Below are 25,499 nucleotides of genomic sequence, written 5' to 3' on the forward strand. Positions count from 1 at the left end.
ATGATGGGAAGATAAACGAATTTAACCTCATTTACGGTGACGTTTGCGCAAATACCCCATATATATGATTTTTTAATTCTCGAGTACGTTATGGTAAATCATACACTCGACATGAATGATCTTTACAATACTAAAATATTCTCTGTTTTGATTCAAATCTTTATAAATTTGTTTTTAGTACTATTTCAAAAAATTTCTTATCAATAAAATTATTTTATGTATATAAATTCATATTTATCTTTTTAATCACTATGAGATTTTGTTTATATTCTAATAAAAGTTTTAATTAAATCAATATGAGATTTTGTTTCTATTCTAATGAAAGTTTTAGTCAATTAAAAAGTGTGCATTGAGGAATCATATTGCAATATATGTATAAGTTGTTTTAATTAATTAAGAAGTAGAGAAGATGATGTCCTTATTAATTATGTTGGGTTGGAAATAAAAGGTAAAAATATACTTTTTTGAATTTGATTATGAAAATTGTGCAAAACTGATGGTCATGACTCATGTTGTTGAGAAATTACACAGGGAGGAATCCTTCCTATACGTTTTATGTATTTTCATTGCATCGGAAAAGCTATTAAATAGTCACTAATAACCGAAACAAATACTATTAATTATAATCAAACTTTACACTCTAAACCTCCAACTTCAAACCTCAAACCCCAAATCCTATTAAAAATAAACCTAAATAAATTAATTGACCTAAAGAAATAACTGAAATTAATTTCCAAAAGAAATTAATTGCTGAAATTAATTGACCTAAAGAAATAACCGAAATTAATTGCCCTAAAGAAAGGGCGCGTCGTAAAGAAAGAAAGAAATTGCCCTAAGGCGTCTTAAAGAAAAACGAAGAAACATAAATTAATTGGCAAAAAAAAATTAAATTGAAAATTTATAATTAAATGCCTTAAAGAAAAAACGCTCGTAGAGAAAAAACAAAGAAACAAAAATTAATTATAGAAATTAATTGCCCTAAAGAACTAACAAAGAAACAGAAATTAATTACCGAAATTAATTGGCCTAGAGAACTAAAGAAAGAACGAACATTAATTCCAAAACAGAAATAATTAATTGACTTTCTAACAAAACGAAAAGAAAGAACGAAGATTAATTCATGATTAATTCCAAAAAAGAAATTAATTAAACAAATAACATTGCTAATCCTAAACCCATTAATTTCCCTAAAGAAAAAACAAATATTAATTATGAACCTTTAACTCGTATCACAAAAACAAGAAAGATAGAAGATTCACTACAAAAATAATATATTTTAGGAGAGTTTCGGCAGTATTGGAAACCCCAATATTCGATTGTGTCTAACTCTTGTATTTTGCTGCGGTTGTTAACTCTTGTATTCGATTATGCCAACTACTGTTCCGACTGCCCCACATCCACCAGTAATGTGACCTAGAGTTCGCGCTAGAAGAGGACAAGCTACTGATCCACACAGTATAGCTGAAAGGGTGGGCCACGGGATATTTTAAAGAATACAAACCTTTTACTTGTTGTAGAAATTATTATTGAGAATAATGACAAAATAACTTAAGTTATTTTCATGATTTGCTAATTTTTATTTTTCATGTTGTCATTCAATGACAGTTGCGCAGAGAGAGAATAGCTGAAAGAATCCGGTCTTTGCAAGAGCGGGTTCCTAGTGTCAACAAGGTACTAATTTTTCATCCAGCTATATTTAGTACAAGTTAGGCCATAATTGCAAAATTATTGCCTAAAGTTTGGTTGTTCTATGATATATGGGCATTTTGATAGAAAGGGAATGCATGTGACTCTAAATATGTCTCTCTCTCTTCCTGCCAATGTTCTTTGATAGGATTGTGTTAATGTCCTCTCTTTTGTTATTTGTTCATGTTATTCAAAAGAAAGGAATTCCTATTGCTGATATGAGAAAATATTGCACAACTTTGCAATATGATGCATTTTTTAGCTACTCTAGCCCACTACTTTCTTTTCTATTTTCTTCAATTTCGGGGGGATTTCTTATGCTCCCTCCAAATCTACTTTGTCAAATATATTGTTCTTCCACAATTTGAAGAATAAAGAACATTCTAGTGTAACTAAATTTTATCTTTTCTACCGGAACTGCTTTTAGGTTCAGTTTTGTTTTAGTTGCTTTCTCAAATGCAACATTGGAGGTAAAACGGTGGTAGGGGATCTAAATATAAGTACTAGGATGATGACATTAGATGTCATTAATTAAATCATTCATTATACCAAAGCTTAAGTTGAAAAGTTATTCCAATATTTGCTTGCACTAAACCAGAAAACACAAACATATGCATAAATAAAATGTAATAACCAGAGGAAATATGGTTGTGGGTTTTCGGATTTTTTATACGAAGAAAAAGCTTTGAAAAACTTAACGAAAGGAGAACTAAATGTTATTTCATTTAAAACAGAAAGAGTACACATGTTGATCATATATAATTAGAAATCCAACTCAACTATACATGTTATATTAACTAATGAAAAATATATATGTGAAGGAAGCTTGGGACTCCTTCATGTGATTGATATTTATATATAGATACTTAAAAAAATTATTATAGAATTATCAATTATTTAAACTTTACTAATATTAAAACTTGAAGATGAAATGCAATGAGTTAGTCAGTTATCTAACGGTTTCAGTTGTTCTAATTTTACAAGAGTTTCATTTTTTTTGTTGCAGTTGTCCTACAGTTGTAGTTTCTATCTTTTATTAATATTTTATTTATAGTTGTACATTAATTTAAATTTAAATGTTACTTGATTGTAGACTTTCTGTGTTTCAAGACATTGTAGCAAAATTATTTTCATTTTCACAGCAGAGGCCAAGGGCTTTGTGCAGCTTAACTGAAACTGGACTTTGCGAGACTAGGGGTTTTATTTCGTACTAGGTGGATTTTTGAAGCGTCCAGGTAAGTTATTGAAGCTCCATTTACAACATTGTTGATTGAAACCTCAAGTGTTGATTAATATTTTGGTTTGGATTCCCAATTAGTTCTTTGTGATTAAGCATTTTAGGGGGAGGGGAAGGACTTTTGGCAATGACGTGGTTTTATATATATATATATATATATATATATATATATATATATATATATATATATATATATATATATATATATATATATATATATATATATATATATATATATATATTTTGTAAATTACCTCTACTCATTTATTTTCCACCATAGTCACTAATGTTATAATTTATCAACCATGAATCAGTATACTTTTTTGTTTGCTTCTTCTCCAAAACCTAGGTTAGTAATAAATTAAAATTCCAAATGTAGTGCAAAAAATTAGAAGTTGCCTGGTTTAAAACTTTTCTTTTATCTCAAAAGTGCAAAAAAAAAGACAATTAGTCTTGATTGAGAAGTTTAACTCACTATCTTTAATATTTTGTTCATTTCTAATATTTTTTACTCGGACTTAAATATGAAATCTAGATAAAAATATTAAAGCACACTTCTTCATATAACAATACCATATTAATGACTAATTTCGAACTTTGATTTCTGAATAATATGTTCTTAGATAAAAGATTGTATGTGTGCTAAGGGACACCGGAACAAATAAACTTTGACTTTGTGAAACTATTTATAAGACCATTAAAATAACTTTTGTACAAAATTCAAATTTACAGTTTGGATTAATCAGTTCCAAAAATCTACTAGTAAAAGAGTTAGTGAAATTTAATACTGGTATGTGAGAAAACTGCATCCTACAAGTCTTACAATATATACAACTAATATTGTCCACTCTCACCAACCACGTTGACCTCATAGGTGGAGAGACCATCTATCTGGTTTTTGTAGACATAATTTGCAACCATTTTGTCATCCCTTTATCAGCGAAAATCTTGTCATTCCAAAAAGGCTAGTATGCATAGCTGAGTTAGTGATTTACTGCAAAATATATAGGACATCAGAAACAACCTAAAATCAAATTGTCTACAAGAAAAGTAGAGAGTAAAGTCCAACATCAAGAATTGAAACACACTAAATATTATGTTTTGTTCGAGTTATCTTAATGCGCATTTGAGCGACTTTAGCAAATTCAAAATCTATCCCTACAAGTATGAATCATTGAAATATAAAAGGATTGCTTACCCTGTGGTAGCCGTTTTCATTATACATGGCAATACCACAAGACCTCGAAGCAGATATCCAAAATTGATGTCCATTTAAAATACCTTTCAAGAAATTGTTATTAAAATCAATTTTATCACAATCAATAAAAGAAAATTAATTTATATACATTTCTGGCGGTCTGAGTGGAATCTTTGCTAATCCCGACAATTTTTGCAAAACCCCTGCCATTTTCGACGGTTTTCGCAAAATCTTTGCCAATCCCAGCGGTTTTGCCAATCCCGGCGATTTTGTAAAACCCCTGCCAATCCCGGCCATTTTGCCAAAACCCCTGCTAATTCCGATGGTTTTTCCAAAATCGTCGGTAATTATTTGCCGACGCAGCTTTTCCCAGGAGTTTTTGCAACCTCGAGAATTATATTTTTTGGGGGGTTAAAACCCCTGGTAACGTCAAAAATAACCCCTACTAAAATTGTTTATTTTTGTAGTGATTAATTGCAAAAAAAAAAGAACAAGAAAGAAATAAGATTAATTGTCCTAATAAAGAACAAGACACAACTGTTTAGAAAGAACAAGACACACTTGTCCTACCTACAAGAAAGAACAAGACACAGTTGTCCTACCTAAAAGAAAGAACAAGATACAATTGTCCTACCTAAAAGAAAGAACAAGACACCGTTATCCTACCTAAAAGAAAGAACAAGACACAGTTGTCCTGCCTAAAAGAAAGAACAAGACACAATTGTCCTACCTAAAAGAAAGAACAAGACACATTTATCCTACCTAAAAGAAAGAACAAGAAACAATTGTCCTACCTAAAAGAAAGAACAAGAAACAATTGTCCAAAAGAAAGAACAAGGAACAGTTGTCCAAAAGAAAGAACAAGAAACAGTTGTCCAAAAGAAAGAACAAGAAACAGTTGTCCAAAAGAAAGAACAAGAAACAGTTGTCCAAAAGAAAGAACAAGAAAAAGTTGTCAAAAAAAAAAACAAGAAACAGTTGTCCAAAAGAAAAAATAAGAAAAAGTTGCCTATAAGAAAGAACAAGAAACCGTTGTCAAAAAGAAAGAACAAAAAACCGTTGTCAAAAAGAAAGAACAAAAAACAGTTGTCTAAAAGAAAGAACAAAAAAAATTGTCTAAAAAAAATAAAAAAACAGTTGTATAAAAGAAAGAACAAAAAACAGTTGTTAACAAAAAAACAATTGTCTAAAAGAAAGAATAAAAAGCAGTTGTCTAAAAGAAAGAATAAGAAATAGCTGTCCAAAAAAGAGAACAAGAAAAAGTTGTCAAACAAAAACCAGTTGTCAAAAAGAAAGAACAAAAACAGTTGTCTAGAAGAAAGAACAAAAACATCAAAAAACAATTGTCTAAAAGAAAGAAAAAAAACAATTGTCTAGAAGAAAGAACAAAAATATCAAAAAATAATTAGTCTAAAAGAAAAAACAAAAAATAGTTGTCTAAAAGAAAGAAATAGTTGTCTAAAAAACAAAAAACAGTTATCAAAAAAAGAACAAAAAATAGTTGTCTAGAAAACAAAAAACAGTTATCCAAAAGAACGAACAAAAAACTGTTATCTAAAAGAAAAAAAAGTTGTCCAAAAGAAATAACAAGAACAATAAACAACAAAGATCGAAGATCAATTTGAAGATTAATTCTCCTTGAAAAACCAACTTATGTTAGTGGCAAATCCTTTGCCATGCTGCTTCTAGTTGCCAGCCAAGGGTTGATCATCTTTGGTTTAGGAATCTCCTTTATTAAGCATCCTCTAATGCATTCTTAAACATTAAACAAGAGTTTTGAGAAAGTTGAAACAAGAGAGAGAAAACAAGAAGACCAAAGAAGATGAGCATCGGATTCATCGAAATCGTAGACGACACATTGGATGAAATTTGAGTGATTCTTCATGTACCTCCTTTTGACCTCATCCTGCACCTCCTATTTTACCTATTTACTCTTCATTACTTAAAGTCAAAATAGAAAGTCAAAAAATTAACTAAAATTATATGCATGACAAAATAGTTGCTAAAATTTCATAAACAAGCCATAACATTAAAGGATTTTGATCATGGAAAAATAGCTGCTAAAATATCTGCAATTTCCCAATATTAGCATGCAGTGAGCATGACACAAAATTGTGATGGAAGAGTTAGACTCTAATATAAGCGTCAACTATTCTCTAGTTGGATCATACAAAAATTCTCTATTAATTTAATAAATTATAAAATTGAAAGACAAAAAAGCAGAAAAAAGGAAATGGCAAATTAAAAGCCAACATAAAGGATCTTAGTAAGTTTGTTTTAATTTTTTAACTTTGTTTTAAAGAGTGATATTGTTCTTAGTGTAACTCAAACACAAATGAAAAAATGAATTAAAGATTGACAAATATGAAGAAGGAGGTACGACACTTGATCAACGGGCTAGACATACATTCATTAAGCTTATTAGAATTGATCAACAATATCCAGCGTCTAGGATTGACCTACAAGTTTGAGAAGGACATAATTTTAGCAGCTATTTTGCCATGCATATAATTTTAGTTAATTTTTTGACTTTAATTAATGAAGGATAAATAGGTAAAATAGAAGGTGCAGATGTAAGACCCATATAAAAAAAAATCAAAGTAATTTTATGTATGTTGTGGTTTTGAATAATTAATTATGGTGATAAAGACTATTGTTTGTATATATTTTCTACCATTTTGTTAACTTGGTTTTTCTTGTATTAATTATTTAAATTTGATGCAATTTGTGCTGGCCATCTTTGGTTAAAAGAGGGACATAATTATAAATTAATAATAATAATAAAAAAAAAATATTAATACTAATATGGAAAGAAGAAGACAATATTGAATCATGGAGGTTGATGTTTCGCGTAAAACATGGGTGCATGTTTTGGTAAAAGGGGACCCATCCCTTTCAATTGTTGTTTTTTTCTTTGCATTGTATTATTGCAAGCAGCATACGGGAAGACTTCATTTTTCTTTATAAAAACTTATTAAGGCCTAAAGAGAGGAGGAAGGGAGAAGAGGGATTTAAGTTAGAATTTGCTTTGAATTTGAGAGTGGAATCAAGCAAAGGTGTGGTCTAGGAGTATCAAGAGTGAAGAATTTCTTGCAAGGAGAAGAGGTAGGGGAAGCTAAACCATCTCTTAGATATTACAATTTCATATTTCATAATCATGAATCTAATTAGGAGCATATTGGAATTTATTAACAATAGCTATCTGTCTACTTTTGTGAATCTTAGTTTCCTATTGTTTTCTATTTTTCGAGTTACCTCAGTATACTGTCCAATTCTACTTCATTTACCGTTAGATGTAGCCAAATATTTGATATATGGGACATAAGACATATTAATTTGCTTTGACCGTTCGGATTATTATTCTATCATCTGTAGTTAGAGAATTTAATCCCGCATGCTGGAGTAATTTGATGACTGCTTTATTTCTGTTACTAAGTCTCTACGGTAAAACATACATTCCCATCTAGTGAATCGTTAGATTGACCTTAAATTTTTATATGTGGACCATAAGATATATTATTTTGCCTTGACCGTTTGGATGGTTACTTTGAGGCCTGTACTTAGAGGAATAAGTCTCGCATGATGGAATAAGTTAATGATCACCTTATTTTCTGCTACTAAGTTCCCTCGGGAAAACATAAATTCTTGTCAATTTAACCGTTGGATGGATCTGAAATTTTGATATGAGATTCCTAAGACAGAGATTTTGAATTTGACCGTTCGGATTTGAAAATAGAAGTCTGTAATTGGAGAAATAAATCCTGCAAGTTTGAGTAAATTAGTTACCCTGTAGTTCTGTTACTAAGTTGTCTCGGTAAAAATATAGATTTTGACTTATTTGACCGTTAGATCAACCTCAAAATTTGATATATGATTCCTAAGAGATATTAATACAATTTGACTGATCGGATTTGGAATTGAAGGTCTATGTTTAGAGAAAGAAATTTCGAGAGTTTGAAATATTTGATGAACACTGCAATTCTGTTCTTAAGTTATAATGGTAAATATTTCATATATATTCCATTTCCCGTTAGATTGAGCCCAAACTTTAGTATGAAGTTCATAAGACTTATTAGGTGATCTTGACTGTTCAGATATGGAATTAGATGTCTGTGCTGAGAGGAATTAATTCCGCATTTTGAGTTTAACCGAGAACCACTTAAGTTTCTGTCTATGAGTTACCTCGGTAAAACCTCCATATCTACCTAGTTAACCATTGGATTACCCTGAAAGTTTAATATGTTGTTCCTAAAAGATAGTGACATACGTGGACCGTTCAGATTTTAAATCGGAGTTACAGATTAGAGATATTAATTTCGTATCTTCTCAGGGATCCTAATATGGCTTAATTTATGTTTTTGGATCATTTATACAAAAATTTTACCGTTGGATTGGACTGAAAATTTTACCATATGAGTTAAACATGCTGGTTATTAGTTTGATTGGTTCAGATCTGTAATTAATGATATGAGTGAAGAATAATCTTTACACGAAATTGTAAATTTATTTGTATTGGATAAAAACTTGGATAACTATATTCTTAAATTGTATGTGTAGTTGTATTTTGGAGATTGGAGGATGAGTAATATAATATATTTTATATTACAAAATTTAATTATATTGAACATTCTGAGTTGTAATAATTATTTGAGTTAAATCATGAATTGTAAATAAGTTGATGGAAAAATTGGATGGGTAGTATAGGCATTATTGCCATAATTGTAAATCTGAATTTTTATTTATTTTCCTACGACTTTGGTAAGTCGAGAGGGGAAAGGTTTGAAGCCGGACACTACTTTGGTAAGTAGGTGGGAAAATGAGAGGTGAATTTAATATAAACCGTACTACTTTAATAAGTAGGCTGAATATTACCTTATTGTGCTACTTTGGTAAGTAGACAATATCACCTTATTGTGCTACTTTGTTAAGTAGACAATATCACCTCCTTGTACTACTTTGGTAAGTAGACAATATTACCATGTTGTGCTACTTTGGTAAGTAGACGATATCACCTTATTGTGCTACTTTGGTAAGTAGACAATATCACTTTGTTGTACTACTTTGGTAAGTAGATAATAAAAATCACCTTGTTAGATTACTTTGGTAAGTAATCAGTATATTATGGTTATACTACTTTGGTAAGTAGACAGAAGGATTGTTGACTGCTGTGCTTTGGTAAGTAGGCATATTAATAATATGTTGTATTAACTCTAGTAAATCGACTGATGATTTTGACTGGAGAAATATTATAAAGTATCAGTGTAATAATGTTTTTTTTAGTATGTTTGAGATGCATGTATTGGACTGATTGCCACACTTGTGATGTTAGTAAGATTGTGAATAATGTATATTTCTTGATTTGGTTAGCTCACCCTACTGTTTGTGTTTGTGTATGTGAATGCAATGATCGTATAATGTGTGGTATTATACGGGAGCAGAAACTATTTCAGATGAATTAGCAGATGCTTCTGGACTTGCTTAGAAGATAGAGATCTGTGGGAAAAAGGAGACATGGGGAATTTCTAAAATAAATCTATGTTTGAATTTCCGAACTGTGTGAAATTTTAAATTTCAGAAGTTTATGAACTGTGTGGAATTTTATTTTCAGAAGACTTGTGTTGTAATAAAGAACATAATATTTTGTTGGTGTTGAAAAAAAAATTATATATGTATTTTATGGAACATAAATTGTAATGCCAAATTCGGGGTGTTACACAGGATGAGGTGAGGGAGGTGAAAAAAAATCACTCATGAAATTTTGGTGGAGTCCGGAGCAGTAACGGTGAGTCTCTATTTGGCGAGACATGTCGTGTCTATAAATGGCAAAGGAACACGCGTGGTGACTACTCTGCTTGATGGGCTCCTGTATTATCATTGCAACCTTGTCCATACTAAAATGGACTATTTTTCTAAAAATTAAATAAGTCATATTTTAATAAGGCCAATAAATAGAGACGAGATTATTATTAAACCGATAGTAAAAGACCGAAATAAATAGACAGTGAGTCTGTAGAAACTAAATGAAATATTTTCGTTCTTTAAAGCACTCTCCTAAATTTTCATTCTTGAGAGAAATAAAAAATAAAAAATCCTACTTTAAAGATACAATTCAAAATTGGCTATTCATCAATAAATTATTAGAGACGAATAAAAAAAATAGAGTAACATAACTTATAAATAAATTCCTCATCTATTACGTCTACTCATACTGTGATTTCAAATCAACATATTTTTTAATGGTTTAATACATGGTCCCTATTTTTGGGGGTTTGGTTCAAAATGGTCATACCTTTTGAAAAAGTTCAATAAGGTCCCATATTTTGTTTAAAAATGTTCAATTCGGTCCTTTTGTGGATGCTGTTAAAAACATAACAGTACTGATGCCACTGTGGCCAAATCTGAGTGAGGTGTTATGTTGGATGATTACGTGGCACTGTGAAGTGAAGTGTGAGTTCTTTTATTAAAATCAAAGAAAATTCCAATCTATACCCAAAACCAGATTTGTTCATCAGGATCTCCATCACTTTGTTGAAAGCAACCCCACCGGTGCAAATCCACCAAATCTTAAGAAGAAATATGCGTTTGAGTCGTTGTCGCTCACGAGCTTCATTATCGCGACTCTATCATAAATCACCCCGAAGTCGTCCGGAGTGATTGTTGTTGAAAGAACGACCCTTCATTACGAAGGTGCCACCGTCGCAAGTGCTTTCGAAGATAGCCACCACGACTCCATCGTAGACCACTAACAAGGGAACGTCACTGCCTGAAACAAAGCTCCGTTGTGAATGTATAAGGGAGCTTCTATTAGGGAAAAGAAGAAATAGAGTGCCTCGCCAGACCTGTAAGAAAACCAGAATCAAAACCACCATCACTTTGAACGCAACCAAAAATCATTATGTTTCCAATGATCACCACTGCTTGCGAGAGCTTCACGATAGAAAACATGGCAGCACACCAGAAAAGGGATCAAGATTGGGGTTTTATGAAACCCACGATAGAAAGAGGAAAAACCCATGGATCATTGGGTTAAAAGTGTGAAAGGATTAACCATGTTCGATGTACGACGCACTGTTGGTGTGAAGAAGGAAGGAAGGCAAAAATGCATAAAAAGATTGGGGATTTTTCCCATTTTAGGGTTTCTGATTCTAATTTCCACTTTAGGATTGTTAAAACGTTAGGGTTTTAGATTGGAATTTTCTTTGATTTTAATAAAAGAACTCACACTTCTCACTTCACAATGCCACGTAATCCTCCAACATAACACCTCACTCAGATTTGGCCACAACGGCATCAACACCGTTATGTTTTTAATGGCTTCCACGAAAAGGATCAAATTGAACATTTTTAAACAAAATATGGGACCTTACTGAATTTTTTCAAAAAATATGATCATTTTGAATCAAACCCCAAAAATAGAGACGTGTATTAAACCTTTTTTAATCAATTCAGGAATTAAGTAAACCTACTCTAATGAAAATATTGAGTATTATTTTATATATATCCAATAGAATTATCTTTCTATTAGGAAAAAAAAAAGAAAAATTAAGAATATTCAAATATCTCACTCCCATCGCCTTTCCCGTAGTTGGTTGCGGACCCTTTGCTGGAATCGATTCCGATGACTTGTCCCGGAGGCCACTAACTATTGCATGTTTAACTCAGTCTCTTCTCTAGAGACTGTGGAATATCTTACCTCGTGACTGATATATATATATAAGCCGAAGATGGAGAGCGTGGGTTGAGGATTTGGTTCCACGAGGACATGCAGCGATGTAGAGATTTTAAAATCCAAACTTACGTGGTTAAGTGTTTTGTAATAAAAATGCTAAATGGTGGCCAAAATTAACCTATTTATTAAATTTCAGTTCAACCTTCTCGAACAAGATACTCCTCCATTTTGTATAAAATATTATATAACTTTCCTCCATTTTGTATAAAATATTATATAAATTTCGTGAGCTATTATTAAATTAAAACTAATTTAAAAGGAAAAAATCATTCTAAACTTAAACAATGCTAGATTATTGTACTTTAACATTCTCTTAATTAAATTTATTCGAACCTTCACAATTAAATATCGATAAATGGCTGCTTCAAAATAAAATTCCTAGCATTGATGAACCATGCAAAATAATATATTTTAACTTTCGGATAACCACTAATCAATTTACGAATACTATATATATTATAAACCTTATTTACAACTATTCTATTTAATTTCATTTTTTTTTCCTCGTCAATCTATAAACCTCTTTTCTATATATTCACTTCTTCCTTTTTCCTCTCTCTTTTCTTTTTATTTGTCACTAAAATGTTACAAATTTGCTTCTCTTTCTTGTCGTCTTATTTTTTTCTTCTCATTCAACTAATTATTTATAAAAAATATTTTATAACAATAAAATTTAACATCCAATTTATCAATGAACGGTCGGTCAAAACTCAAAAAGCAGGAATCTTGACACCCACTTTACCAATAAACTTTACTATCAATAGTAAACACTTTAAATTACTTGCAAATTTTATTGATAGATATTTTTGTTGTAATAAAAAATTTAATTTGCTAACAAATTAATAATTGACCATGTTTTCAATGATAATTAAAATTATATAATCTATTAATATATTATGTTTTATCAATGAATTTTATTCGCAGATAACTTATTAATAGACTCTAAAACCATTAACATCAATTCATTAATGAACTATAAGCACATTTTATGAAGTTTATCTAAATCATCACTAACTTTTAAATTAATTTTTCCAAAAATCATTGATTTGTCCAAGAGGTTTGAACACGTGCAGCCTCATCATCTTAATCACTGGTGTCTCATATAAGACAATTTTTAATAATCATGATAGAGCAAATTTATCATAAATTTTGAGACACGTTGTTTTAAATATCAGGTAAACCAATTGTGATCGCAAAAATTATTATATAAGGACAACAAAAATATTCATCGAAGGTATATGCATACAGAATCTGCTATGAATAATAAAAGAAGAAATAATTTAATATTTGTGTACAAATGAATCAGGTGTCTACAAGTATCATTTAACCGTAAAAGAAACAAATATAAAATTTTAATTTGTATTTTATTAGATTATATTTAATTAAAATTAAAATATAATTTATATTTTATTAGTTTAAATTTAATTTAGATTATATTTTATATTTTTTATAATTTTATTTAGATTTCATTTTAAAAAATCTATACAAACTTCTTTTTTGAAAGTATAGAAGATATTCATGAATATCTGTATATTTTAAAAAACTCATATATATTTTTTAAACCCGTATTTAATGAATAACAAGATAAATAACAACTTAAATTTTTAATTACAGATCAAGTAATGAGTATATTATCCATGTTCAATCCAATCTCTTATGATTTCTCTATTAACAAAAGTGGATTGATACAAAGTGATTAACAAAAAGAAATATATCGAAACACAAAAGATTGAGTATATCAGTAATATAATTTAAGTATTAAAAATTTCTGGACTTTGATAAGATTCTAGAAGCGTTTTGATAGGCGGCTGGAAAATCTAAAGTTTTGGTAATGGTAACAAGTTGCACAAACATATATCTTAAACTTTGAAGGAAGCACTATAATAAAGTTTTAAAACTAGTATAATTTATTACAAAGTCTAATTAAATCATACTTTGAAAGGAATGAACTCAGGGTGGTGACTCTCTGCTATATGTTCGCTTAAAAAAAATATATGACTACTTTTATATGCCTTTTATCAAACAGATATAAATGAAAAATAATGCTTCTAATATTAAATAGATTTTCATACATTCATGACACATGTTTCCTTCCAATCTAAAGAATTCTTCATCATTCACAGTTTTCATAAATATTCTAGTAAATAAATAACTGCAATAAAAATTTCGTGAGCTATATATTACTAAATTAAAACTAATTTAAGAGGAAGAAGTCATTCTAAACTTAAACAATACTACATTATTCTACTTTACATTCTCTTAATTAAATTTTTTCGAACCTTCACTATTAAATATCGATAAATGAATCAAAGTCCTAGCATTGCTTGATGAGTCATATATACTAATAAGTTGACAATCAAAGTCCTAGCATTACAAATACTAGATAGCATATATGTTCACTTAATACAACAACACGTTTTTATAGGTTTTATAAGATAAAAACATAATACTTCGAATTAAATAGATTGCCTTAAAAAAAAATTTTAAGACAAAACATCCGTCACCTTCACGTAATCACTCAACATTGCAATGAGACAAACTTTGAGGCGTCTGTGTTGTTCTTCTTTACAAATCTCCTTTGAATCCAAATAAGGATTCACAAATATGCTAATTATCCCACGAGTAATTCAAGTCATATAAATATATTATTATACTATCATATACACTTATAGCCATCGCCATCGGGTTAATGCATGTTTAGGTAAACACTAGGAAAGTTATGCAGTCGTCTTTTACCGCTTGGACGATAGCCATTTCAAACAACAAACGAAAGAAATGTGTCCTATTAGGCATAACATCTCACTTTTGACTGTGTCTTCCTATTCAATATTAAATACTTTTCTACTCTTTTGAATTCAATTAAATAAACTCTGAACAAATATCAATATTTAATGGGTCCACCTCCCACTATAAATACCACTACAACAATGCCTATCAAAAAACCACACAAGAGCCTCAATCTTTCTTAGTTACCCATTGCTCTTTGTTTCACAATTCTTTCTGTTCAACCTTTGATTTAAGCGTATTTGTTCAACACTAACCATTATTCCGAGAGAGATGGAGAGATCAGAGTCATCCGTTGAACAAATTCAGCCTCCAACTTACGGAAACTTAGTGACCATTCTCAGCATCGATGGTGGTGGCATTAGGGGCATCATCCCCGCCACCATTATTCATTTCCTTGAGTCTCAGCTTCAGGTATCTATATCAAATGCTCCAAAACCTAATTCATTAAATGACATGTCAATAAATACGTACGTATTCAGTATGGAAACAATAGTGATATTGATATACATCTATACGTACACGTTGAAAATGCAGGAGTTGGACGGTCCAGAGGCAAGGCTTGCAGATTATTTTGATGTGATATCGGGAACAAGCACGGGAGGTCTTGTAACAGCTATGCTAACTGCTCCAGACAGCAACAATCGACCACTTTTTGCTGCCAAAGACATCAAACCTTTTTACTTGGAACACTGTCCTAAAATTTTCCCACAGCACAGGTTATTCATTAATATTTGTAGTGTCTAGATTAAATCATGCATGCAAAACTCTATCTTTCGCTCTTAATTTTTTGTTTATATAAATGTACTTGTACAATCAGTATCAGTAATGATCGAGAGATTAGTTAACATACAGCATGCTTTGCATTGCAGTGGCCTTGGTGGGACTATAATAGCAAACTTAGTAAGATCTTTGGGAGGACCCAAATACGATGGGAAATACCTTCATCAGGTGGTGAGACAGAAACTTGGAGACATTCGGTTGCATGAAACTCTCACCAACGTTGTCATTCCCACCTTCGACATCAAGTCTATGCAACCCATTATTTTTTCTTCCTATCAGGTTAACTTTCCTCTCTCTTTTTTTTCTTTTCTTTTCACTTTTCAAAGGAATTTTCTTTCCAATTTCCTGGTGTTTGGGACTTATATATATTTATTTCTTTATGGTTCTTGTTGGACCTTTGGGGTTGAAATTTTGACTATAAACAGTTGTCGGCTAATAAGACAAAAATAATTGTCTTTCAGTTTTCAAGAATACTATGATGATGTCAGTTTAGGAAAAAGTAAAACTAAGTTGGTTGCAGTCTTTTATTTTCGTTTTTTTTCAGCCACTAATATGTCAATGTTAATATATATTAACAAAGAAGAGAATTAAATTAAAAGAAACTATAGAAGGTGAGAAAGAAAGTAACACAGTAAGATTTAAAATAAATTGATGCAGATGAAGATGTCTCCTTTCATGGACGCAAAACTCTCAGACATATGCATAAGCACCTCCGCTGCACCCACTTATCTGCCTGCACACAATTTCAAGAACCAAGATTCTGAAGGGAAGATACACGAATTTAACCTCATCGACGGTGGCGTTTGTGCAAATAACCCGGTATATGCATAATTATTCAACAATCAACTGTTGTCTGAACTTTAATTTACTACTTAATGTCTTTTGGAAGGTATCACTAACTTGTGTTCTATATTGGAATTTCATGATGCAGACCTTAGTCGCCATGAACGAAGTTACAAAGCAAATCATTAAGCAAAACTCTGATTTCTTTGCCATCAAGCCAATGGAATATAATCGGTTCCTGATAATTTCAATAGGCACTGGGACAGCAAAAAATGAGGAAAAATTCAATGCTCAAATTGCAAGCAAATGGGGGTTGTTGGATTGGCTAACCTACGATGGCAGCACTCCCTTAACAGACGTTTTCAGTCAGTCCAGTGCAGATATGGTTGACTTCCATTTATCTGCTGTCACTCAAGCACTTCAGTCACAAGATAATTACCTTCGAATTCAGGTAATATTTCTATGAGCATGCATAATATTTGGTCAAATACTATGATCATGTATACATAATTGGTCAACAACATTTGCAGGATGACACATTGAGCGGAACAGATTCTTCAGTTGACATTTCTACAAAGGAGAACCTGGAGAAGCTTAGCGAAATCGGTGAAAATCTGTTGAAGAAACCAGTCTCTAGGGTGAACTTAGAGAATGGTCTCTTTGAGCCACTCAAAAACGGGGAAACTAATCAAGAAGCTCTTAAAAGGTTACTTAAAAAAAACATCATTTTTCATCTGGTTCGGTTACTCGGTAGAATTATATATTATATCAGAATAATTAAGAATGGATATTTTAATGGTTTCAGGTTTGCAAAAATACTGTCGCAAGAGAGAAGGCTCCGTGAAATGAGATCCCCACACACTAAGAAGCCCTTCTAGTTCTTTTTATCATTCTATACTCATCATGTTCTTTTCTCGTAACTTTTATGTCTCGCATTTCTTAATAGAACGAGTTTAACGTATGACTGCTTATTGAATAAAATGTAATCTCAGAACTGCTTTATTACATTTTTATTTTTTCTTGCCTTTTGTACAAATCAACTTCAATAATATAAGTTCCTATATATTCTTTATTTCATTCTTATTCCCAGATTCTTATTTCGGTTTACCCTAAAACTAAATTAAAAACAAAATTAAAACTAAAGTAAACCATGAATTATAGTAGTTATATAATATTTAGTAAAATACAAGTTGCTGTTTTGTTATTCTGATGTTCAACTTATTATATATGCCATGTTTTAAATATAAAATTCGCTCGTGTACTTGAAGGGCAGATTAAAAAATAAGATTCTTTCGTGTACTTGAAGGTCAGTGTAACCTAAACATAATCAAAGCATAAACTTTCATTGATGACAAAAAACCAAAGATAAATAACTTAAGAGTTTTGTGTAACCCAAAATTAAATAAGTATTAAGTGTACATTCTTTAACATAGAATTGAATAAAATACAAAGCGTTTACATCACATCATTCAAGCTTGCAAGAACACTCAATTATTTGGATTAATTACTCTGAACCCAATAACACCTATGAACCGTTGACCCCGATTCAAGCGCCTAGGCTTAAGTCACATATGCCCTAACACAACACTTGTAATAAAAAAGACATGTAACAAACTACAAATCATAATATCATACTCATCATACAACTGTCTTTTGAGAATTTCCATTGTTCGCAGACATCTGTGATTTACGAAATTGCTTCTGTTTGGATAGTCGCACCGCAAACCTGTGGTCAAGCATGAGACTTAGCACAGACACATTCAGAAAATGATACTAAAATTCAATCCTTAGTTAACACCGTGCCCATGATTTTGGATTTGAATAATAAGGGCTAAATTTTTTATACTATAAATATTACAAGTATATACTAATAATAATACCATCATGGTCAGTTATATTAATTTCTTTTAATATATATTGGCTTTTGATTTTAAAATGTGTACCTCGTCAAGGCTTGTCTGTTTGTTTCAGAAGTTCCAGCAGATTCGTAAAGGCCAGTCCTTAAGTTAATCCTTGAAACTGGTTTATCTAACAATGATTCCCCAACTGAGACCAGTTTCTTCAAATTATCCTCCGTGGCCAAGTCCACAGAAGATGATTCCCCAGTTAATGTATCGTCCTAATTAAGAAAGTTGAAAATATGTTGAGAAAAAGTAATTGTATATTTAGAGTGAAGTAAAGTTGATGAGAACCTGGATTCGGAGGTAGTTATGTTCAGAATTGAGTGCTCGAAAAACGGAAGAGATGTGAAAGTCAACCATGTCAGCACTGGCTTGAGTGAAGGCATCGATTAAAGGGGTGCTGCCATTGGTAGTGGAAACCCAGCTCAATACACCCCATTCAGCTGCTTCTTTAGCACTGTATTTCGCTTCCTGTTTCTGAGAACCCGTTCCCAATGATATCACCAAAAACCTATCGTATTGCATCGCTTCCACCTTCAAGCTATCACCTTGACCTTCATGGGAAATTTGGTTTGTCACTTCTGCCATGGCCACCAGTGTCTGCACCACCCAATTAACACCATATTACATTCTTTTCGTCATACTCATTCATTTCATATTTTACCTTTTTTTTTTCCTTTGAAATATAAGTTTGTGCATGTACCGGGTTATTTGCTGCTACGCCACCGTCTATTAGGTCAAACTTTCCCATGACATGACCGTGTTGGGTTTTGGTTTCGAAGTAATGTGCTGGAAGATAGGTTGGAGCTGCTGAAGTTGCTATGCATATATCCGACAACAAGCCATTCAGATATGGCCTCTTCTTCAACTGTTGCATAAATTTTAATTGAAAATAATTTTTTAGAACTTTATATGAAAATATGTTCAAACAGGGTAAGCTTTTCTTCGGTTTGTTTTTAACATAAAATGGAGAAATTATATTAATGTTGATCTGAAAAAAATCACGTGGAGTCTTTTGTTTTTTTTAATATAACATCATATTGTAAGTTAAAAATAAATAGAGAAAAATTTTAAATCATTGCTAGTAGATACTAAAAATGAGATTAAACTTTTTGATTTTCAAATTAAAGTCATTTTTTTCCACAATAAATGAGGAATATATTTGATATGATAAATAAATAGAGGAGGGATGAACCTGGAAGCTGGAAAAGATGGTTGGTTGAAGGCGTTTGATGTCAAATGTTGGGATGACAACATTGGTCAATGTCTGGTCCAACCTTGTTTCCTTTAGGTTTTCCCTAATAATCTTGTGTAAATCCTTGCCATCATACGATGGTCCAAACAGAGTCGTGATGAACTTCATGACAGAAGCGATTACATTCCACCACCTATATTAAACTGTAATTAGGACATGTTGATTTTTGCATGAAGATTATGGTAAAGTAAGGAATTTTTACTTATTCTGTGGAAAGATTTTTGGAGAATGATTAAGGTAGAAATCCTTAAGATGTTGGGCATCATACAAGGGTCGATTATATTCGTTTGGAGCAGTAAGCATTGCAGTGACCAATCCCCCAGTGCTTGTTCCTGCAATCACATCAAAGTAGTCTGCTATTCTTACATTATCACCATCAAGCCTCTGCACACACCATAATCACACATTATTTAAATGTTAATTAAGCTATAGAAGAAATAGACTAAAGTTAATTTATACAGACTAGGTATATAAAATAAGTTGCACCTAACATAATACTAAATACATTTCCAGAATGTAACAATCAACCAAATTGTTTCTTTCATGATGTGATAATAATTAATTATATTAATATAGCAATAATGCACAATGGAATACTTTATTTAGCATTATATATGGAAGGGATCAAATCCCCTTCGATAAATAAAGAAACATAAATTTTTAACCTTGATTATAATTTTGTTTTGGCTCCTCTGATGCGGACAATTTTGGCCCTGTGTAGGTTTAATTATTTTATTTTTATTCATATATGACGACTGATAATTTATGTTTTCATAGTTTTAAATGACCATTTCTTTTATACTTTTGGCTCTTGTCATTTCGTTTTTATATATTATATGAAAATTTAATAAGCTAATTAGTAGTACAAATCTGTCAAAACATATTAGCTGACTAGTAAACATGTTTGAGCTAAAATGTCTGTTTTTCAATGATCATATTGGAGTCATTATAAAACTATGAATTGTTTTTTTTCAAACATATAAACCAGAATTAAATGTTTTAATTTTTTAAATGACCATTTTTTTTGTTTGCATCTTAAAAATGAATAATTTTGGCTACACTATTATTATACTTGTTATTTCTGTTTTATTATTATATGAAAATTTATAAGCTAATTAATCGTACTAATCTGTCAAAACATGATTAGCTGACTAGTAAACATGTTTGAGCTAAAATGTTTGCTTTTCAATTGTATGAACGATATTGGAGTCCTTAAAACTATGATAAGTAATTTTTCTTTCAAATACATATGCCCAAATTGAACAATTAAAATTATGTAAAGAAAAATTAATTATACACTAATCTAAAGGATCCAAGTGTGCGATTAAATCGAACTTTTTATAAAATATAGTTTTATAATTTATTGATGTCATATATCGAAATTATTTTACTCTCAAACCGTCTCTATGATGTTATTTCTTTTTAAAGGTTTGTTTGGTTAAATAACAAGTACTTATAAAACAATAAAATAATAAAAATTTAAATAAGTCTTCTTATAAATTAAAAATAATTTAATAATAAATGAAAATGGGAAAAATATGTAACTGTTTTTTAAATTTAATATTTATAGGTTGTGAAAATGTTTTATATTCTCTTTTTTTTATATTTGTTTCTCAAAAATGCTTTTACAAAAATTTATCCAAACATATCTGATTCGAGAAAACCAAGAATGATTCCTGGAATGATTCCCCGAATGCCACCATCAATACTAAGCATAGTGACTAGGTATCTGTCATCAGATGCTCTTGGAGCTGGAGATACATGGTTTTTCATTGTTGCCATGGACTTGAATATAGTGAGAGATTGAGAAAGAGATTGAACTTCTCTACAAGTTTATGTTGGATAGAGACAAAGTCTTACATCGAATAAAATAAGAGATGGACATGGATTTATATACATATAAAATGTTTTCATTGGTAAGAGGTTTTTTAGAGTAGTATCAAAAACAAATCCGTCTAATATTTACTTTTTGTACAGCGTGTTAAATCAATTTAAAATAACATGGATGGTATCATTTTAAACTAAGAGATATTAACGTTGAATACTTCCACACTTCATTTGTTTATTTAACCAGCTACTCTTCTCATTTTAATCATGTTCTTTTTTTTTATAGTGTCCACTAGCCAATCCAGAAATGCATCGATTTAAGGGATATGAATCCAATATTTAAATTTACAATGATTCATCTAGATAGCTACCAAAACACTCAAAACGTGTATCTTTAAGGCTTTCAACCTCAGTTCTTTGAATACATCGACCCTTTTGTTGCCTTGCTTTTAATACACAGATAGAGTAGTTCTTCACATGATAATAGTAAATCATTATACCTATATACCTATATTAATAAAGAAGTAAACTTTAAATTTAATTTAATCTTACAAAATTAATTTATAAAGTTAAGTTAGTCTCATATTTCCAAACATATTATACTAAAAAAAACTGTAATATTTTCTAAAATATGTTTCTTAAACATTATTTTAGGATATATGCGATATGATTTTACATCGTCTGTATGAGCTTATTGAATATAATTAAGAGTTTAAATATATCAATGGTTTTTTTTGTCATTATTAGTGTCATTTTCTTTTATTATTACTCTTTACATATTCATCCAAGTTTGAAAAAATAATTTTCATTTGATTAAATCCTCCCTTAAAAGTTGGCTTAAATCCACTTCTTCTTTATGAACATTCAATTTTCATTCACCATTAATAATACCATTCAAATTCATTTTTAAGACTTCATTTGGAATAATGGTTTATTTAATATATAATATTTATTTTGCTTATAAATAAAACAAGGCATGCTTCTAAGATAAAATGAATTTAGAAACATTATAGTGTAACCCAAATTATTACATTACAAAGACTTCGGTAACATGAAATCAAAGAAACAAATCGTTTAGAAGGACACTGAATTTATTGTGACTCAACACGATGAAATAGATCATGACTACAATGAACAGAACACCAATCATATATCATATAGACCGAACAACAACTATCTCTCATCCCTTCGTGTTTGAAAATTTCTCTTTGTACTTAGACATTACAGATTTACGAAATCTCCTTTGTTTGGATAGTCGTTCCGCAAACCTGATAAAAAAATATAGTCAATACGTGAAACTGTGATTTGAAGCATGTTACAATTTTCTTTAACAAAAATTACATTGTTGATAAAATTACATTATAATTATGTGTGTGTAGGGTTTTGATATATATACCTCTTCAAGGCATCTGCATTTGTTTCGTTAGAATCCACATTTTCATGAACACCAGTCCTCAAGTTAATCTTTGAAACTGTTTTCTTTAACAATGCTTCCGCAACTTGGACGAGGCCATTCAAATTCTTCTCCGTGGCAATGTCAACCGAAGACAAGTCCCCAGTTAAAGTATCGTCCTACAAAATTTGAATATAAATAATTAAACTCATGAGTTTTCATTTGCAATCACGAGAATCATTGTAGATGTTTATATATGTTTTGAAAGAACCTGGATTCGGAGGTAGTTTTCTTCAGCATTGCGTGCTTGGAAAACGGAGTAGATGTGGAAATCAACCATGTCAGAACTAGCTTCAGTGAAGACATCGATTATAGGAGTGCCACTGCCGTTGGAAACCCAGCTCAACGCGCCCCATGAAGATGCCTCAGCAGCACTGTATTTCATATCTTGTTTCTGAGAACCTGTTCCCAATGATATCACCAAAAACTTGCTGTATTGCATCGGTTTCACATTCATGTTTTCAAATGAACCTTCACTGTGGATTTTGTTCGACACTTCTGCAATCGCCACCAGTGCCTTCAAAACACCAAATTAACTTATATATCTATCACGTTCTTTCAAGCATATTGTATATACTTAGTTTAAAATCACATTAATTGCAGCACTACATATATAACGAGAGTATTTATAATACCGGGTTATTTGCTGCTACACCACCATCTATAAGGTCGAATTTGGAAGGACCATCGGGGGTTGTGGTTTCAAAGGAATGAGCTGGAAGGTAGGTTGGTGCTGCTGAAGTTGAAATGCATATATCAGACAACAACCCATTCAAATCTGGCCTCTTCTTCACCTGTGACATCATAATTGCGAGTAATAGTTTCGTTAGAGAAAAAGACAAACACACATTACATTCCTTGTTATCTACGAATTTTCTTCAAAATTTGCAGAAAAGTCTGTTAAAAAAGCTGCAATTTTTATTTTCAAGTGAGTGACTTCTTGCAACCAGAATATATTTTAGGTAATAAGTCAGAGGAGGGATGAACCTGGAAGCTGGAAAAGATGGTGGGTTGAAGGTTTTTGATATCAAATGCCGGGATAACGACATTGGTTAATGTGTTTTCCAATTTTTTGTCCCCTAGTTCTTCCCTGATGAGTTTGTGTAAATACTTGCCGTCGTACTGTGGTCCAGTCAGAGTTCTTCCGAACTTCATCGCTGTTGAGAATATATTCCAGGGACTGTGTTTGGAAAATCACACTGTAAATTAGTACACGGTGATAAAATATGATTTAGATTTGAATGATTTGGTATGAAGTTTATGGTAAAGTGTGGTATTTACCTATTCTGTGGGAAGATTTTTGGGGAATTCTGAAGGTAGAACTTCTTAATATCTTTGGCTGCATACAAGGGTCGGTTATTTTCATTTGGAGTAGTGAGCATTGCAGTGACTAATCCACCGGTGCTTGTTCCTGCAATCACATCAAAGTAATCTGCTAGCCTTACATCAGCACCATCCAGCTTCTGCATATGCACCATTATCAGTTAGTTGGCTGCATTAACTACAGTTAATTTACATACAACGTTTTTTTCTTAGTTTGCAGATTATTACCTGAAGTTCTGATTCAAGGAAACCAAGTAAAACTCCTGGAATGATTCCCCGAATGCCACCACCATCGATACTCAGCACAGTGATCAGGTGTCCATCATCACTTTTGCTTGGAGTTTGAGTTGCTTCCATAGATCTCAATTGATGACTTACTGAGACAAAGAGAAAGAGAGAGAGAGATGGAATGAACTGATCTTACGAAAGAGCAAAGAAAACTACTTCTTTTTCAGAAAAATCTAAATTTCATGGCTTAATTTGATGAGGAGAAGCTGTATATTTATACATATAAACCATGTAAAGAATGAACAAGTTGACCACTGATTTAGCACGTTTAATTAGTTGCTAAACATGAAAATAGGTAACATGTTTCTACGACTTCTATACTCGCATTATATTAATAAGTTTTCCCGTGAAATTACGGTGTTTGATTGTCACATGGTAATCAATAAATATATGAACGAGTTCTTTTTCTGTTATTAAGTCAACCGTAGTAAATTTTCCCCAACCTATAACAAATATAAAAAAACTTAAAATAATAGAGGTAAATTTGATTTTATTTTTTGTTAATAAGTGAGAAAACTATGTAGAAATTATAACACATTTTTTAAGTAAGGTGAATCGAAGTCAAACGTTAGATCTATGAAGGAAATGAATCTTTTCTCCATTAATGATTATCTGAATTTTTAACTATACTTAGTGATAATCCTCATTACTTACACAAAAATCAACTATTAACTCAATAAAAAGACATAAATCAGAAATATTCTTCGTAATAAAACATGGCCTCATATGTATCTATTATCCAATAATTTAATAAAATGGATTAGATTGTTTTTATAGTGTTAAACTGATGCCACAGAAACTTTTTTTATTTTATTAGCAAGAACATACAAAATAATACCACATAAACATGGAAATGGGTAATATGGTTTCCATAAAAACTACTGACAGTTGAAAACTTCTACTCACATTATTTTAATCAGTTTTCAAGTGTTACTTATGGTTTTTGATGGTGACATGACAATCAATACAGTATGGAATTATATATATATATATATATATATATATATGTATGTATGTATGTATGTATAGATGAGCTAAGACTACAGTTCAAACCGCACATACAGAAAGAAAAGAATTACTATTGTTCAACTTTAGGCTGCTAAGATAGTGTCTTTGACCACACAGCTGAATGATTTTGAATGATTAGGGCAACCCTTGTGTTGTGTTGTTTTTAGCAGTACATAAAAGAAATGTTTTGAGAGAAATTCTTCACATGGTAATTGTGTCTTCTAGAGGAATAGAGGAAATGATT

The 25,499-nt window shown here is 31.0% G+C and overlaps 3 protein-coding genes across 3 annotated transcripts; 1 reads left to right on the top strand and 2 right to left on the bottom strand.

Annotated features, from left to right (window-relative positions):
- Positions 1 to 14,814: 14,814 nt before the first annotated feature.
- On the top strand, positions 14,815 to 17,257 carry LOC128197744 (patatin-like protein 2). The gene is made up of 7 exons (XM_052880307.1): positions 14,815 to 15,048; positions 15,172 to 15,353; positions 15,507 to 15,696; positions 16,075 to 16,236; positions 16,349 to 16,651; positions 16,731 to 16,906; positions 17,006 to 17,257. The coding sequence occupies exons 1-7, from the start codon at positions 14,908 to 14,910 to the stop codon at positions 17,076 to 17,078; spliced, it is 1,227 nt and encodes a 408-aa protein (XP_052736267.1). The 5' UTR covers positions 14,815 to 14,907; the 3' UTR covers positions 17,079 to 17,257.
- Positions 17,258 to 17,587: 330 nt separating this feature from the next.
- On the bottom strand, positions 17,588 to 21,138 carry LOC128197830 (patatin-like protein 2). Its single transcript, XM_052880651.1, has 7 exons — positions 21,002 to 21,138; positions 19,559 to 19,753; positions 19,297 to 19,489; positions 18,805 to 18,969; positions 18,393 to 18,701; positions 18,144 to 18,319; positions 17,588 to 17,926 (listed from the first exon to the last, which is right to left on the bottom strand). The coding sequence occupies exons 1-7, from the start codon at positions 21,136 to 21,138 to the stop codon at positions 17,839 to 17,841; spliced, it is 1,263 nt and encodes a 420-aa protein (XP_052736611.1). The 3' UTR covers positions 17,588 to 17,838.
- Positions 21,139 to 22,171: 1,033 nt separating this feature from the next.
- LOC108338690 (patatin-like protein 2) lies at positions 22,172 to 24,430 on the bottom strand. Its single transcript, XM_017575735.2, has 7 exons — positions 24,188 to 24,430; positions 23,918 to 24,099; positions 23,624 to 23,816; positions 23,272 to 23,430; positions 22,848 to 23,153; positions 22,580 to 22,755; positions 22,172 to 22,451 (listed from the first exon to the last, which is right to left on the bottom strand). The coding sequence occupies exons 1-7, from the start codon at positions 24,314 to 24,316 to the stop codon at positions 22,364 to 22,366; spliced, it is 1,233 nt and encodes a 410-aa protein (XP_017431224.1). The 5' UTR covers positions 24,317 to 24,430; the 3' UTR covers positions 22,172 to 22,363.
- Between the last annotated feature and the right edge of the window lie 1,069 nt (positions 24,431 to 25,499).

The sequence above is a fragment of the Vigna angularis genome, chromosome 7, assembly GCF_016808095.1.
Source record: "Vigna angularis cultivar LongXiaoDou No.4 chromosome 7, ASM1680809v1, whole genome shotgun sequence".
NCBI classification, from domain to species: Eukaryota; Viridiplantae; Streptophyta; class Magnoliopsida; order Fabales; family Fabaceae; genus Vigna; species Vigna angularis.

Bases quoted from the DNA above. Each gene is read 5' to 3' on its own strand.
- LOC108338690 (XM_017575735.2), bottom strand. From the start codon at position 24,316: ATGGAAGCAACTCAAACTCCAAGCAAAAGTGATGATGGACACCTGATC. The intron at 23,431-23,623 runs GTTCATCCCTCC...ATGATGTCACAG, and splicing joins CCATCTTTTCCAGCTTCCAG to GTGAAGAAGAGGCCAGATTT. The intron at 22,756-22,847 runs GTTCTTTCAAAA...CAAATTTTGTAG, and splicing joins AAAACTACCTCCGAATCCAG to GACGATACTTTAACTGGGGA.
- LOC128197830 (XM_052880651.1), bottom strand. From the start codon at position 21,138: ATGGCAACAATGAAAAACCATGTATCTCCAGCTCCAAGAGCATCTGAT. The intron at 19,754-21,001 runs GTTTGGATAAAT...TAATGTGTGATT, and splicing joins GGTTTTCTCGAATCAGATAT to ATGGTGTGTGCAGAGGCTTG. The intron at 17,927-18,143 runs GTACACATTTTA...GCTTGACCACAG, and splicing joins AACAGACAAGCCTTGACGAG to GTTTGCGGTGCGACTATCCA.
- LOC128197744 (XM_052880307.1), top strand. From the start codon at position 14,908: ATGGAGAGATCAGAGTCATCCGTTGAACAAATTCAGCCTCCAACTTAC. The intron at 16,237-16,348 runs GTATATGCATAA...TTCATGATGCAG, and splicing joins GCGTTTGTGCAAATAACCCG to ACCTTAGTCGCCATGAACGA. The intron at 16,907-17,005 runs GTTACTTAAAAA...TAATGGTTTCAG, and splicing joins AATCAAGAAGCTCTTAAAAG to GTTTGCAAAAATACTGTCGC.